This window comes from Lipotes vexillifer, unplaced genomic scaffold (assembly GCF_000442215.2).
Source record: "Lipotes vexillifer unplaced genomic scaffold, Lipotes_vexillifer_v1.1 scaffold69, whole genome shotgun sequence".
Lineage (NCBI taxonomy): Eukaryota > Metazoa > Chordata > Mammalia > Artiodactyla > Lipotidae > Lipotes > Lipotes vexillifer.
This window is the reverse complement of record NW_006790942.1, coordinates 475,883-492,109: the sequence shown is the minus strand read 5'-3', so window position 1 is coordinate 492,109 and position 16,227 is coordinate 475,883. Positions and strand designations below refer to the sequence as shown.

General features: G+C 46.0%; 1 protein-coding gene across 2 annotated transcripts in view; it reads left to right on the top strand.

The window, feature by feature from the left end:
* PRKDC (protein kinase, DNA-activated, catalytic subunit) overlaps positions 1–16,227 on the top strand; it is a 156,162-nt gene that overhangs the window by 76,536 nt on the left and 63,399 nt on the right. For both annotated transcript variants that reach the window (XM_007464010.1, XM_007464009.1), the window contains exons 37-46: positions 554–739; positions 1,128–1,232; positions 2,016–2,183; positions 4,881–5,008; positions 8,539–8,746; positions 11,562–11,740; positions 12,949–13,117; positions 13,295–13,360; positions 14,410–14,482; positions 15,575–15,723. In XM_007464010.1, coding sequence (XP_007464072.1) covers positions 554–739; positions 1,128–1,232; positions 2,016–2,183; positions 4,881–5,008; positions 8,539–8,746; positions 11,562–11,740; positions 12,949–13,117; positions 13,295–13,360; positions 14,410–14,482; positions 15,575–15,723 — 1,431 coding nt within the window. The remainder of the gene's footprint in view (positions 1–553; positions 740–1,127; positions 1,233–2,015; positions 2,184–4,880; positions 5,009–8,538; positions 8,747–11,561; positions 11,741–12,948; positions 13,118–13,294; positions 13,361–14,409; positions 14,483–15,574; positions 15,724–16,227) is intronic.

Here is a 16,227-nt window from a genome sequence, read left to right as displayed (position 1 = left end):
AGGAATATTGAGTTAATCTAACCGAATTTAGGAGATCACTGTTGGGAAGGCAGTAGGACAGGAGATGTGCATGTACCTCCCTGTGCCCTTGCGTGCCCGTGTCCACGTGTTCTTGCGTGCGTGTGCATGTGTGTGTTTCACTCTGTGCGTTTCCCTGTATGCATGTGTGTGTGCTGTTTCTAAGCGTGTGTGTGTCCCTCTGTGCGTGTCCCTGTGTGCGTGCCTGTGTGTGTGTGCATGTATGAGTGCATCTGGTGGTGATGGTGACCAGAGAGAGCTGATTTCCCCTGCCATGGATAATGGCCCCGACCAAGAAGACAACAGATAGCAGTTTAAGCATTATTTCATAAAGGGGACCACTGTATGCCTTTGTGGGAAAATTTACATGTTAAAGTGCTGTTTGCAGATATGAGGAGTTGTGAAGTAAACAGCTATTCTAGGAATAGCATCTTCATTTTCCAAGAATAGCTTTGAAAAGTGACAGTAAATTCTGTTGCGTGTCTGTCAGCCTTGATGGTAAGAGTTTTTCTTGCTTCACCCTGCGCTGTCTCAGGTGAGCGCCGTTCTGAATGGTCTGTTGGATCAGAGCTTCCGGAACCGAGCCAGTCAGAAGCACCAAGGCCTGAGACTGGCGGGTGCCATCCTGCAGAGCTGGAGGAGCTGCGGCCCGTGGTGGGCCAGGGATGCTGCCCCGGACAGCAAAATGGCCGTGCTGACCTTGCTGGCAAAAATTCTGCAGGTATTTTGAGAGACCTTGAAAATGTAGTTGCGTTTGTTGCTTATGTCTTTAAAAATTTGATGGAGGTTTCTTGAAAAGCTCATTGGTTTGATAAATAAAAAATAACTTGGACAATTGCTGATTACTCTATATTTTATACTTTTCCATTATTTTACATAATTATCTTTTATTCTCATTTTCATTTCTTATTCTTTATCTTCTCAATGTAGCTTTACATGCATTGTCTTAGCAGATAGTTTTAAAATATTTCAGAACAGGAATTGTTGAAATGCTGTTGGCGCCCAAGAACAAATGTATAGGTCATTTCTGAAATTTTAAAAACGGAAAAATGTATTAAAGGAAATTAGAGGCATAATGTAGAAATGTGTTTTCATTTTCCCTCTTTTAGATTGATTCATCTGTATCTTTTAATACAAATCACAGTGCATTCCCAGAAGTTTTTACAACATATGTTAGTCTACTTGCTGATCCGAATTTGGGTCTACATTTAAAGGTAAGTGGGTAAAAAGATTTTTTTCAGATTATGTTCTCCATTTTTTTTCCTGTTCTGTATTTTTGTGTATTTGTGATATTTTCTTTTTTCTTATTATGGAAAATTTCAGACATATTCAGAAGCAGAGGGACCAGCACAGTGACGCCCGGGTACCCGTCACCAGCTTGGGTGGCCCTCAGTCATCTTTTTGTTAATTAATAACAGAAAATATCTCTCTTATTTTTAGGGTCAAGAACTTAACAGATTTTGTAATTTTAAAGTCCTGTAATAATTAGATTTTACACTCCAGTAAAGTGCGGCCTTCATGAAAACCATCTTTGTAGTGGATCATGAGGGTATTTCTTTGGAATTTTCTGCTCTGTGTGATTAGTCAGGTTTCACATTTCTCAACGCGAGGAGGTCTGGGAACTGACCTGCTACCCAAGGGAGGAAGGAAGCACACCGAGTGCTCTGAAGCCCTGAGCTCCGCAGTCGCCCCGTAGGGTATTCACAGAACTCAGGCAGCACACTTCTAGTAGAGGCTGCGTTTGCAGAGGAGATCCACACGCAGAGTCAGGCTCCTGTGCTCACACAGGACAGCCCTGGCTCAGCCCGCGAGCCCGAGAGTGGCAGCCGAGGGCCGGGACGTGTCTTGCTGGTGGGTTTGATGCTGCCGAGGAGGTGTCCTGAAGTGGGCACGGAATCCACACGTGTGGTGCTTTCTTGGCGCAGTCTTTAGAAAGCAGTCGTTGCACTCGTTGTGCGGAATCCCTAAGCCAGTCTCATGTTGCGCTCGCTCTGCAGGGCCAGGCTGTGATTCTGCTCCCGTTCTTCACCAGTCTCACTGGAGGCCATCTGCAGGAGCTGAAGCACGTTCTCGGGAAGCTCATTGTTTCTAATTTCCCTATGAAGTCTGAAGAGTTTCCCCCGGGGACTCTGCGGTACAATAACTACGCGGACTGTATGAAAAAGGTCAGTTTTTAGTAGTTGCGACTAAAATTAAGCACTGCTTGTTTCCTGTTAACATTTCTTGGTGAAAAGAAGTAAGTGAAATATTCAGAGTCAGAGAGTGTTTTCACTTGAAGGATTCATTTTAACTCATTTTGAAAGCTTGTTGTCTGTGGGGGCTGATGCGTATCTGAATCCTTTGGGGCTAATTTTTCTCCCATTTAAAAATTGTGAAATATTTTATGTGTAATGTATAAGCTTTGAAGAATAATACCGAAGAGAGCTAAGAAGAGAATATCACCTATATGGTGTAGTTTCTGAAGTTTAGTTGACTAGTGGTCATTTGAGAAATATCTAGTGGGGATCACTTAGTTACTACACAGCGCAAGTTCCCGAAACACCGGGGGCTTAGCCAAGGAGCTAGGTCCTCTCCCTCCTGTACAGTTCTGGATCCTCTGCAGGGACCCCGTCTCCTTTACCTTCTTCTCTGTCGTCCCCCGCAGCTCCTGCCTTGTCCCTTCTAGCCAACAGGAGGGAGGAGAGGGCAGGAGAGAGCATCCCTTTCCTTTAAGGGCTTAATCCAGGCCTTGCAAGTATTAATTCTGCTGGTACCCCACTCGCCACATACAAGCGAGCGAGGCTGTGAATGTTCTTATTTTGGGCAGCAGTATACTCGGCTAAAACTCAGGGGCCAGCCAGTAGGAAAAACGAGAGAATCACCATTGGAGGGAGGGTGGGTGTGGTCACCCATACTCGTGATGGACTGAACCCTGGGCTCAAGAATAATGAAGATACTGTCTTTGTTTTCAAGGAGCGTATAGTAAAGTAAGGAAGAAACGATGATTAAAACACACGGTAATAAGTGCCAGGGTAGAGATACACATACTCTCCAAGGATGGCTGCACCAGTGTATCCCGTCCCGCACGTTTTTATGGTGTGACTCGCCGTCACATGGGGAAAAAAGAGACGTCATACGTTTTGAGCAATGTAGTCTGAATTTTCTCCTGTTGCGTATGGGTTGTCCTTAAGGACTCACTAGTAACAAGAAAATAATGTAGTGGAAGTGATGCTTGTGATTCTAAGTCTAGCCTTCAAAGGTTTCCAGCTCATTCCTGGGTCTCTGGTCTGTGGGACCCAGTCACCATCCTGTACAGAAGCCACACAGCCACACGGAAGGGCCGTTTACAAACCACCCATCCACATGGGTTCTCTCCTCCCTACCCTGATATGACTTTTTTCTTTCAAACATACAGAGAAGTTGGAAGAATAGTAACCAGGCATCCATATAGCCATCTCTCATATTCAGCAGTTAACTTTATGTCATATTTGCTTTGTCTGTGTGTGCGTGTGTGTGTGTGTTTTGACTGCAACGCTTGCGAGTGAGCTGCAGACATCCTGGTGCTTCACTCTGAATGTTTCAGCAGCAGTTCCTGAGAGGCAGGCACCACGCTGATACCAGGCCCAAGAAAATTCTCGCTGCTCTCAGACCCTGTGCTGTTTCGTCCACGGTCACGTTTCTCCAGGTGTCCCTGTGTTTGGCTGGGTTTTTCAAACCAGGATCTAATTAGCGGTCGGCTCGAAGGCTGTGCCTCTGGTGTCTTTAAACCTAGGACTTCTTCACCCCCATCCCTTAGATTTCTCTGCGACATTGGGTTTTGGAAGTAACACCCTAGCACGTCTCCTGGATGCTGTCCTGTTTGTCTGATTGCTTCCTTGAGGTGCGTTTCGGCTTTCCTCACCCTCTGTGTTTCCTCTAAACTGGAAGTTAGGCTTCAAGCTTGGCCGTGAGATTCAGGCTAACCTTTCTGGCAACAACCCCACACCTGGAGGCAGGTGTCGTGCACGTCCCCTTGTGAGCGACCTCGCATCTGGTGGCCTGGTTGACGTGGTAACCTCCTTATTTCTCTGTCGAATGGTGTGTTCTTTCTGCACCATCATGCCGGTACCATCTGAGTTTCCTGCTCCCCAGCAATCTGCCAGCAGGTGGTTGTCACGTCCACAAAGGTTCTGAGTAGATCTTTAGTACTTTCCCTTAATGTAAATGCAAGTGCAGACAGTCGCGGCACCTTTGAAGAAAGCTTCCAGTCTAAGAAAGATGTAAACCAACAGGAGAAAGGAACTCAGAGGGAGCAGAGGCAACAAGTCGAGATAAGAACGTCGAAGAGACTGTTCAGAGCAGCTTCAGAGAGGAGAGACAGTATATCAAGTGCATGAACTAGAACAAGAAATTGCTCTTGGAAATGAAATACAGAAAAGAAAAATTTAAAAACCTTCACCGAATGGAAGATAAGATTGCAGCTGTCTCCTAGAGAGTAGGACAAAAGGACATGGAGATGGAAGATGGGAGGTGAGATGAGAACACTGGACCCACAGCCTGGAGTGTGTGTGCTGTGCAGTGAGGGTGGTGTGAAGGGCGCACGCTGCTGCCCCCAGAGGGCCCGGAGCCGAGGAGAGGCCTCGTGGAGGTGAAGAGAGGGCCCCAAACACGGTTGGAGGAAGAATATCGGCAAAACTTTGAGAGAATCAAAACTCAAATATTTAATGAACATTGTTATATGCCAGGCATTCCGTAGCTGCAAAAATGACATATATTAGCATTTGTTAATCTTTGTGAAATGGTTATAATTTGCTTTCCCTTTTTATTTGAACTGTCAAAAAAAAATCCAATGCAATTATTATTATCATCATCATCATTATTATTGGTGTGTGTTTCTTCTCTAGCTTCTGGATGCATTGGAGTTATCTCAGAGTCCCGTGTTGTTAGAGTTGATGACAGAAATTCTTTGTCGGGAACAACAGCATGTTATGGAAGAATTATTTCAATCCACTTTCAGGAAGATAGCCAGAAAGTAAGTCATTCCTAGTCTGGGATTCCAGGAACCATATGTGTTTTATTTCTGTGGGAGATTATCATCTCTGTTCTTGAAAACGATGAGTGCATTATTTCAGTAGATGCAGATAAATTTTTGACAACATCCAGTGCTCATTTACTCATTGTTGATAAAACTTGCAAAAGGTCATCTATGAAAAGCCAGTAGCCACAAAATATTTAATAGTGAAAGGCTGAATTTTCCTCCAAAGTTGGGAACAAGGCGAGGACGTCTGTTCTTTTCTATCCAACGTAGTCCTGGAGGTTCTAGCCATTGCAGTCAGGCAAGCAAAAGAAATAAAAGGCAGTCAACTTGGAAAGAAAGAAGTATAACTGTTTTTACTCACAGATGACACAAAGTAGAGAATCCAAAGATCTACAAGAAACTGTTAGAACCAATAAACAATTATAGAAAATTTGTCGGATTCAGGATACATAGTATTCTAATGTCAATGGTAGTTCTGTTTATGAACAGAGAATGTTTGACACTATAATTACAAATGTAATACCATTCATAATAGCACCAAAAAGAATAAAACACTTGGGAATAAATTTAACACAAGAAGCACAAGACTTGTACAGCAAAAATTACAACCTATAGCTGAAGGAAATTAAAAAATTAAAGATCTATGTAAATGGAGAGATAGTCCATGCTCATGAGTTGGAAGATTCAGTATTGTTAACATGGCAGTTCTATTCAAGTTGCTAGATTTAATGCACTCCATATCCAGATTCCAGCAAGCCTCATTTTTTGGGTACAGGAATTGACTAGCAGTTCCTAATATTTATATGGAAATGCAAAATACCCCTTAACAGCCAAAACAATTTTGAAAAAGAGAGACAGAATTGGAGGATTTTTCACATCCCAGTTCTAAAATTTACTCCAATGCTACAGTTGTCTCTGTGAAAATTAGTTAATATTTTTCAATTTTAGAACTTTTAAAAACAAAACAGAAGTAAATTTCAATCAGTGGCAGTTGTTATTCTTTTTTATGTTCACACCGTCCCATCTGTGGCAGTGGGAGTCCATGGCGGCCAGCTCCTAGGTACTTGGGCAGCCTTCCTTAATCTCTGATGCCTTTTACATGTCTTCTGGCTCAACAGATCACCTCAGGCTCACCTTGACCCAGAGTCAAGCTGTTTCTCTAGAGAGCCCTGTGAAACGGCACCCAGAGACCACAGGCTGGGTTCTCAGTGAACTTAGTGCTACTGGGTTATAGCACTACTACTGGTTAGTGCTGTACTGAGGAATAGTTTTGTTTGTTTTAAGGAAAAGAAAAATATCCTGATACTTTCCTTTCAATCTTAACATTATGGGTTTTTTATTACTTTTATTATTTTTCCCTTACATTGTAGATTTAAATTTTTTTCTGTTCAGTGTTGTTTTTAATAACATTTCACCAGCATTTAATTGCTTTATCCTATAATACACATAAAATATTTTCAAAACTAACACTACCAGTATTACTACTAAGAATAATCATAGCTGGATGAAGTTAATATTTTAAATTTTATTTATAATTTACTTAGAATATATTCTCTGAGGATATACAGTCAAATTTTGTGTTCCAGAATCACTTGAAAGTGTTTTTCAATGTGCAGTTATTATACCAATTCATTAGGTATGCTTTAATTCATTTTCAAATCTTAGAAGCTTCTGTGTTTTTTTTTTGACTTAATTTTCTTATTGAATATGTAAAATACATACGTGATTCGAACGTTAGAAGTATGTAATGCACTACATTCAGGAGCCTTGCTCTGTCTCTTCCCTCTCCTGTCGTCTTCTGCCCTTTCACCTCGTTTTCTATTTCATGTTTTCTACAGATCGTGCTAAATCAGCATGTAGAGATCTTCTGCTTTCCTTTTTTTTTTTTTTTTTTTTAAACAACCGTGTAATTATTCACTGTGTGGAAGTACCAAGTATTTTGAAGCAGCCCCTACTGATGGGCTTTTGGTCAGTCTTTTGCTGATGAGAATAATGGCATATAGTGAATAACCCTGTGCACATGTCATGTTGTATTTTGCCAGTGTAGCTTTGGAGTGGATTTGTAAATGTGAGTGAAAAGGTAAATGCATTTGTGACTTTGCTAGATATCGCCACATCCCCTTTTGGAGGCTGTATTTGCATTCCTTCCAGCAGTGGATGAAAGTATGTTTCATCACAGTCTTGCCAATAGAGTATATTGTCAAACATTTGGATTTTTTCCAGCGTTAATAGGGGAGAAAGGATTTCTCAGCGTTGCTCTAATTTGTATTTCTTTTACTATGAGTAAAATGGAACGTATATTCATATATTTAATGCTCATTTGCATTTATTTTTCAGTAAACCATCTGTTGGCCCATTTATGCTCTTTTCCTTTTCCTCCTCTTTCCTTTAGGTTTCTGTGTGAGGGCTGTGCATCTCCACTGTGCTCAAAGCAGGATGCTCCTTGAGAGAATTGAAATCTAGGGCAGTGTCCAGCTGAATATTGCAGAGCCCATGTAGATCTAGTGGTGTCCTGCAACCTCAAATTTTTGTGACTGAATTACGTTCAAATCCAGTATTTTTGCTCTGGGTCATAGCTGACTTCTGAGCATCGAGATTTTAGAACTGGAAAGGATTTTAATGATCATTCAGTCCTAACCTCTTATTTTTATAGGCGGGCTAACGCTATCTATTCTTTTTTTTTTTTTTTTTTTTAAACATCTTTATTGGGGTATAATTGCTTTACGATGGTGTGTTAGTTTCTGCTTTATAACCGAGTTTTTTTTTTTTTTTAACATCTTTATTGGGGTATAATTGCTTTACGATGGTGTGTTAGTTTCTGCTTTATAACCGAGTGAATCAGTTATACATATACATATGTTCCCATATCTCTTCCCTCTTTGTCTCCCTCCCTCCCACCCTCCCTATCCCACCCCTCCAGACAGCCACAAAGAACCGAGCCGGTTTCCCTGTGCCATGCGGCTGCTTCCCACTGGCTATCTACCTTACGTTTGTTAGTATATATATGTCCATGTCTCTCACTCGCCCTGTCACACCTCACGCTATTCTTAATTAATAGATTTATAGACGGAGTCGTATAGGTGATCATTCATATACCGTATTACCCAGATGAGAAAACAAAGGGCCAGCTGAATTATCTCTTCCTGGCAAGTATGAATGGTGGTTCATTACTGAGGAAGAGGCTGGAATTGTCTGATCAGGATTCATGAGTTTCAGGTTCTGGGATACATGATGGTGTCGAGGCTGAGTCTCTTCCAAAGCCTTCCAGAAAGACCATATTGAAAGTAAATGAAAAGAATTCTTTTTCCTAATGCCTAAATAGGCATGAGGATTTCTGGGGATGAGTAAAATAACATGACCTATGTACAAATGCTTCTTGTATTTCCTGGGTTTTATACATATGATCTTTAAAGGTATTTTTCTGATTCATAGTCATTGGCGTTCACTTTGCTTGTAATGTAGTAGACCGTCATGAAATATTTGTTGCAAGCCTGAACGTGCATGTAGTTTTCTTTTTTTCTTAGGAGTTCATGTGCAACACAGTTAGGCCTTCTGGATAGTGTGTACAGGATGTTCAGGAGGGATGACCTCCTTCCCAGCGTCACCCGCCAAGCGACTGTGGACCGCGTCCTCCTCACTCTGTTGTGGCACTGTGACTTGAGTGCTTTGAGAGACTTCTTTAGCAGCATTGTGGTGGATGCCATTGACGTGTTGAAGTCCAGATTTATAAAGGTACCGTAGTCTGTTATTAAATTGAATGTTAATAAGAGTTGACAGATCTCCATGGTCAGTGTCGTTAGAAACTGCCATGTGTTCAGTCAGGGGCGTCTGCAGCTCAGTGAGCGTCGCCTCCATGTTCTGGTCTCAGCCTGCAGGCACGTGGTGTCTGCGTTAGTTTCCTCAGGCTGCTGTCACAGAGGACCACAGATGTGGCTTAGAGCCACAGGCCTTTATTTTCTCTGGAGAAATAGAAATCAGAACCTGAATAGAAATGGAAATCAGAAAATCTGTATTTTCTCTGGAGACCAGAAATCAGAAACCATTTCCTGGGGCTGCACTTGCTCCGGAGGCTCTGGGGAGGAGACTGCTCGCCCTGCCAACAGCCTCTCGAGGCACCGGCACCCCTCGGCTCGTGGCCACGGTGCCCCTCCCCGTGCTTCTCGGGTCACTTGGCTTCGTCGTCCGCCTCTTCTGTTTTAAACAGTCTGCCATTTTTCTTCTTTTATTGAAGTGTAGTTGACTTACAGTGTTGTGTTAGCTTCAGGTGCACACCAAAGTGATTCAGTTATACATGTACACGTGTCTGTTCTTTTTCAAATTCTTTTCCATTATGGTTTATTACAAGGTACTGAATGTTTCCTGTGCTATACAGTAGGTCCTTGTTGTTTATCTGTTGTACGTGTAGTGGTTTGTACCTGCTAATCCCAAACTCCCAATTTATCTGCTCCGCCTCCCCTCCCCCTTTCTGTTCTCTGTGCCTGTGAGTCTGTTTCTGTTTTGTAACTAAGTTCATTCGTGTCATACTTTAGATTCCACATATAAGTGATACATATGGTGTTTGTCTGACTTCACTCAGTATGATTATGTCTGGGTCCATCCATGTTGCTGCAAATGGCATTATTTCATTCTTTTCATGGCTGAGTAGTATTCCATCATATCTGTGCACCACAGCTTCAGTTTCTTTATCCACTCCTCTGTCGATGGACATTTAGGTGCTCCCAGCTTCCGCAGTTCTGTCTAATCTCTCTCTGCCTCCTGCCTGTAAATATGATTGCATTTCGGGCCCACTTGGATAATCTTCTCAGGATCCTTTGCTTCATTTCACCTGTCTCATCCCTTCTGTTGTACAGGGTAACAGTCACAGGTCTGAGGCCTTGGAATGCGGGTGTCTTTTGGGGGCTGTTATTCAGCCTGACACAGTCTAAACCCATTACAACATCAACTTTTAAGTCCAAAAGCTCATCTAAATATTATTAGCACAAAGTCCCAAATCTCATCATCTAAATATATAAACCAGATGTGGGTAGGTTTTGGGTGTGATCCATCTTGGGGCCAAACTCTCTCCATTTTTGGACCTGTGAAACTAGAAAACAGATTATTTGCTTCCAAAACACAGTGGTGGGACAGGCATAGGATGATAATTATAGACATTCCTGTTCCAAATAGGAGAAAATGGAAGGAAGGAGTCTGTTGTCCAAAGCAATTTTAAAATCTGGCCGGGCAAATCCATTAGGTTTCAAGACCCGGGAATAATGCTCTGCGGCCTGGCGCTCTGCATTCTGGGCCAGAGACTCCATCCTTGGAGTCATTCTTCTTTTTTCTTGAAGGTTAGCAGGTGTTTGCAGCTGAGGAGTTTTGTCTGTTTGTTGCCTGTGGAATTTTGGGAGTACAACATCCTTTTTTCCATTTCATTTTGCCTCTGTCCCTTTCAGTTCATCTGGTATAACATTCTCAGAAACCTTCTGTCTCTTTCATGCTCATTCTGGAGACTCCCTCTGTGAGATAGGAGAGTCCCTTCCCTGTGCGTGGCTTCTGTGAGGTGGCTGAGTGCGGCTGTGAGCCACAGGCTTCGTTTCTTCAGCCATATACCCTCAGGCTTCTCGCTGAAGCATATGCTTTCCCGACAGCCAGTCTCCTGACGCTGTAGCGTCTTCTGCAGTCTGCACGGGCTGAGAATTTCCCAGGTCATCAAGTTCTGGTTCTTTTTGCTTCACCGTTTTTGTCTCAAGTAATTTCTCACACCTTACATTCTATTATAAGCAGCAAAGAAGAAGCCAGGCAGTAGTACCTCCAGCAAATTTACTTGGAAATCCTCTCAGCTCAGTATTCAAGTGCATAGCCTGCAAGTTCTGCTTTCTGCACAACGTCAGAACACTATTCAGCTAAGTTTTCTGGTTAGCCACCTAACAAGGATCCTCTGTCCTCCAATTTCCAAAAACCTGGTCCTTATTCCTTTTGAGACCTCACCAGCAACTACTTTAGTGTCCATATTTCTAATAAAAATATGTTTATGGTGATGGGCATTCCCTAAGACAACACTGGCTTTCTGTTCACTTCCTTTTGAGTCCTCGCCAGCAGTGCCTTTAATGTCGATATTTCCTAACAGTGGTCTCTACAGGGCAAGCTAGGCCTTTTCTGTCATGCATGGCAAAAATTTTTTCTCCCTCTACCCTCTGCTCAATTCCAAAGCCACTTAACGTATTTTTTTCATTTGTTGCAGTAGAGCTCCAGCTCTTGGTACCAAAATGTGTATTAGTTTCCTTAACCTGCCGTAATAACTTACGATAAGCTTGGTGGCCTAGAACAAAAGTTTATCCTCTCACAGCTTTGGAGGCCCGAAGTCCCAAATGAGTTTCACTGAGGTGAAGTCAGCACTTGCTGCCACACTAAACGGGACACGTCAACACTTACGTCCACGTTTTAGCTCTTGGGCTACGTCTTGTTGAAGTGGTTTAGCATCTTTGTTAAAATTATTTTCAGCGTAAAGGGCGTTGAGCATGAGATCTGATTTATTCAGTGAAATACTTCTCGTGTTATCTTTCCTTAGCTGAATGAATCTTCCTTTGATACTCACATCACCAAGAAGATGGGCTACTATAAGCTGCTCGACGTGATGTACTCTCGTCTTCCGAAAGGTGATGTTCACTCCAAGGAATCTAAAATCAATCAGGTGTTCCACGGCTCGCGTGTCCCAGAAGGAAATGAGCTGACAAAGACCCTCATCAAGTAAGGGTTTACTTAATTTCGGATTGTATTTAATTTGTTAATATTTGTGATGCGTATATTTTTACGCATGTATATAATGTGAATAAATGTTTAAACGAATTTTTATAGTTTTCCTGTGTACAGACTACTTAGATGGACATTAATTCAGCATGTTATTGGGTAACGTTCTATCCTATACACATCTTCTATACAGAGTAAAGCTTTTTCTTTTACTGTTTTTTTCCTACTGTCTTTTCTCCCTCAATAGCTTGATAGGTTTCTAGTGGTATGATTCACAGTAAGGAGGGATTTAGTGTATTTTATTTTTTCTATCATTCAAAATTAAAGGAGTGTCACATACTTCTAAGCAGACGTTCCGTAACGCACAGAGTCGTCAGATCCGCTTCCTCTGAAGCCGGCCTTCTGGTGAGGCTCCTCTGAGTGTCGGGCACCGGCGTGCAGGGCTCTGCAGGCTCACCTTCAGTTCCTCCAACCCTCTCCTCGTGTGTCCTCCTCAGTGGGTGACGTTGTCACCATGAGCGTCTTGGGGGTCGTGTTATTTTTCCTTCTGAATCTCTTCAACCTTTGCACACACCCTGCTGGCCCCAGAGCTGGTGGATTATGTCCGCGGGGCTCCTGGAACCAGTGGCTCGTGTGGCCCTGGGGTTGTTGGTGAAGCGCCACAGTGGCCTCCTGCGTAATGAGTCTCCCTACCCCGAGGCCTGCCGCTCTCAGCCCTGCTGCCAGAGTGACCGTCCATGTGTTACAGGAACCTGATTGTTTTGTTTCCCAGCCTGAAGCCCTTCAGAGGGACCGCGTCCTAGTAGCAGGGGCCGGCAGGCTTCTCCCCTCGAGGGCTGGGCAGTAAGCGCTCCGGCTTCCTGGGCTCTGTGGAGCAGCCGGCAGCAGCGTAGATGCGGGGTGGCCGTGTTCTGACTGCACCGTGCTCACGTGCTTACAGTGGCTGGCCGCAGCCGGCAGGGCGAGACCGGGCTCCTGGGTGTGGCAGCCACCCCTGCCTCCACTGCTGCCACCCCCCCACGCCCTCACAGTGCCCGCATGCCACTTCCCCAGGGTCAGTTCAGGCCCCGCCTGGTAGAGCGCTTCCTGCCCCTCAGGCTGGGCCGCCACCCACCCGGCTCGTTGCAGCCCCGGTAGGTGTGGGTGTGGGTGCCCGTGGGGCCGTCTCACCCCCCTGGATGGGCTGACACTCGCCCGGCTGCCCGCAGGCTGTGCCACGACGCCTTCACGGAGAACATGGCGGGGGAGGCCCAGCTGCTGGAGCGCAGGCGGCTGTACCACTGTGCCGCCTATAACTGCGCCATCGCCGCCATCCGCTGTGTCTTCACCGAGCTCAAGTTTTATCAGGGCTTCCTGTTCAGTGAGAAGCCAGAGAAGGTAGGCCCCTCCTGACTGCCCGCCGGGCTGCCCGGGGTCTGCGCCCCCGCGGGCCACGGTGGGTGTGCTCCTCCAGCCCTGCATGCAGACGCGGAGGGTGGGACCCCAGGGTGGCGTCAGCACCCGGCGTCTCCACCTGGCACTCAGGCATCTTCACGTGGGGCTTTGCATTCACAGAACTTGCTCATTTTTGAAAATCTGATAGACCTGAAGCGCTGCTACACGTTTCCCATAGAAGTGGAGGTGAGTGAAATTTTTCGTGGTGTTTCCAGGCTACGAACACTTAGCAAATGCTTATAGAGAAACACACACATTTCGCTGGACGTTAGCTGCCCAGTCAGTACTCAAGTCTCCTGTGCACTGTAAACACTGGCAGCTTCTTACAGTTTGACCGGAGATACAATCTCAGGCAACTGCAAAAAATTGGTCATGACTCGGGTTTTCCCTCAACTTGTAAAGTAGAGAAAATGCCACTGAAAGGAACTCTTAGGACACGTCCCTGAAGTTGTTTTCTGAAGTTCCTCTGGTCAGTGATGTTGAGATCCACCCCGATACAGGGTTAGGCCCTGGGGGCCCTGGTGGGAGGGTCAGCACATCACGGGCGCCGGGAGCAGACGTCTTGGGGGGAAGATGCTCTGGCAAAGGAGCCAAGCTCGGGCTCAGTCGAGCTCAGCGGAGGCTGGGGGGCAGCAGCCTTTCGCAGCCCGGTGGGCGGGAGGGTGGGCAGAGCGAGCGGGGGCTGGGGGGCGGGCTGGTGTTCTGGCCTCCACCCCTCGTAGTCTGCCTGGTGGCTCACAGGTTCAGGCCAGTGCTTGCTTCCCGCCTTGAGCCCTTTTGGAACAAGACAGGGAAATTTTCTCTAGGCCTGTGTTCAAAGAACTAAAGACATGAAATAATAAACACACATGTCCGTTAAGCCTTCAGACACTTAACTGTGCATTACTTGTGAACTCCGCCACGGCCGTGAGGCGCTGTGACCTGTTGTGGCTGTGCAGTCCAGGGAGCTGAGGCTCATAAGTGCAGACGGCGGGTCCCCAGGCCCATGGCTGGAGGGGTGCAGCCCACGCGGGTCCCAGAGCCTGAGGGGGGCACCAGCTCCTGGCACCCGGCTCGGGGGGAGCCTTCCTGAAGGGCGCCCGCCTGTCTTTGTAGGGGGTTTTCAGTGCTTTTAAGTTTGGTTAAAGTTTTTGCTTAAAAGTTAATATTTGTGATTTTTGCCAGATTTCTACTAAAATAGAAAATATGTGACAACGATTCCAAGAAGTCTTAAATTGTCTGTTTTTGCTTAATAGGTTCCTATGGAAAGAAAGAAGAGGTACATTGAAATTAGGAGAGAAGCCAGGGAAGCAGCAAATGGGGACTCAGGTAGGACGTTTTCAAAATGATGAGAAAGATTCCAGGAGTTGGTATCTGTTATATAAATATGTAGACAATACTTTAAATACCCCAACGTTGAAACTGAATTTGAAAATTTTTATTTTCAAGTGGCAAATGGAATTGTGCTTTAAAAGAAATGCAGTTAGTTAAACTTCAACGGCACAGAAACATCTCGAGGTGGCCGGAGGGGGCTCAGATGTGGTACACGCTTTTTTAACAAAAGCAAGATTGACCTGCATTTATTTGCTTGTTTTGGGGTTGTTTGTGTGTCATTTAGGTACAGCTTCAGAACCCTGTGTGGAAGTACAGCCCCACCCTGCCACGCCTCTCCTCCAAACCTCCCGCCGGCCCCCACCTCCCCGCTATACCCCTGTGTGCTCCCCGCGCCCCAGGGCGTCTGCTGTGCTGTTCTCCCAGCCGCACTAATCTCGGCCCCAGAGGCCAGCATGGCGCCTTCCTCTGAAGGAAGTTCTCCCAGCCTCCCTGTTTAGAATCAACCCTCTCTCCCTCCGCACGCTCCTGGCTTCAATTTTTTGCTTAATTTTCTTCATAGCTTTTTTTCTTGATTTGAGGATAAAATTTGGACCAGTTTTCTAAGTTCCTTACATACTTTGAATTAGTTATTTTTCAGTAGTATTTCTTGCAGCATTTATGTTAGGCTTTATGGGCAGAGTGTACATCATCAGAATTTTCAGTGCAAGAAGTTCTGTTTGGGGCCTCCCTGGCGGCGCAGCGGTTGGGAGTCCGCCTGCCGATGCGGGGGACGCGGGTTCGTGCCCCGGTCCGGGAGGATCCTGCATGCCGCGGAGCGGCTGGGCCCGTGAGCCATGGCCGCTGAGCCTGCGCGTACTGGATCTAGTTCGACTTCATGCCTTTGTTTGCGACAGAGAGTAACTGCTCAGTGGGGACAGAATGCAAGGAGGTCCCGCCAGGCCCTTTTTGCTTGTGGATCCGGGTGGTGAGTGAGAGCCACAGGTTTGATGAACGCCTTCGGTGCAGGTATCCGGGTATCACTTGAGCGTAGAGAAACCCATTTCTTACTGGTTTGAGTAAATGTAGTTCCTTCTCTTTTTGCTTCAGGCGGCCCGTGTTATATGTCTTCCTTGTCGTATCTGGCAGACAGTAGCCTGAGTGAGGAAATGAGTCAGTTCGACTTTTGTACTGGCGTTCAGAGCTACTCGTATAGCTCCCAAGACCCTCAGTCCACGGCCGGCCGTTTCTGGAGACGGGTGATTACTGAACGTTGTTGTCTGGGGGGCAAGGGGAGCCTCGGGGCGGCGGGGCGCCAGCCTCTCGTCCTGGGGTTCAGCGTCCGACCCCGCCAGCACACAGGGCGGGTTCATGTTAGCCGGGCTCCTCCCGCGGTCAGGTCAGTGTTTGCATCAGAGCCGCGTGAGGCCCTCCCGAGAGAGCTGACTGCGCTGGCTGACTGTTGTCCGTCCCCGCCGCCCCCCAGGAGGGGTGTTTGCTGTCAGCATCCCTGGCCTGAGCAGAGCCTCCTCCCTGAAGGGTGGGCTCTGGTGACGGGCAGGGGGTGCACTGGGCTTCACGGCTGCTTTGAGAGAGGTTGAGCTCAGTCTCTCTTCTGGGGTCCAGCAGCTCACGGGGTCGTCCACAGCTCACAGAGCCGCTTTCCCGGCACAACACTCCGTTTCTAGCTTGGGCTGACCTCACACTGGTCATTCTTTCAGAGGGAACCCTCCCCCCCACCCCACCCCGCCTCCCACCCCACC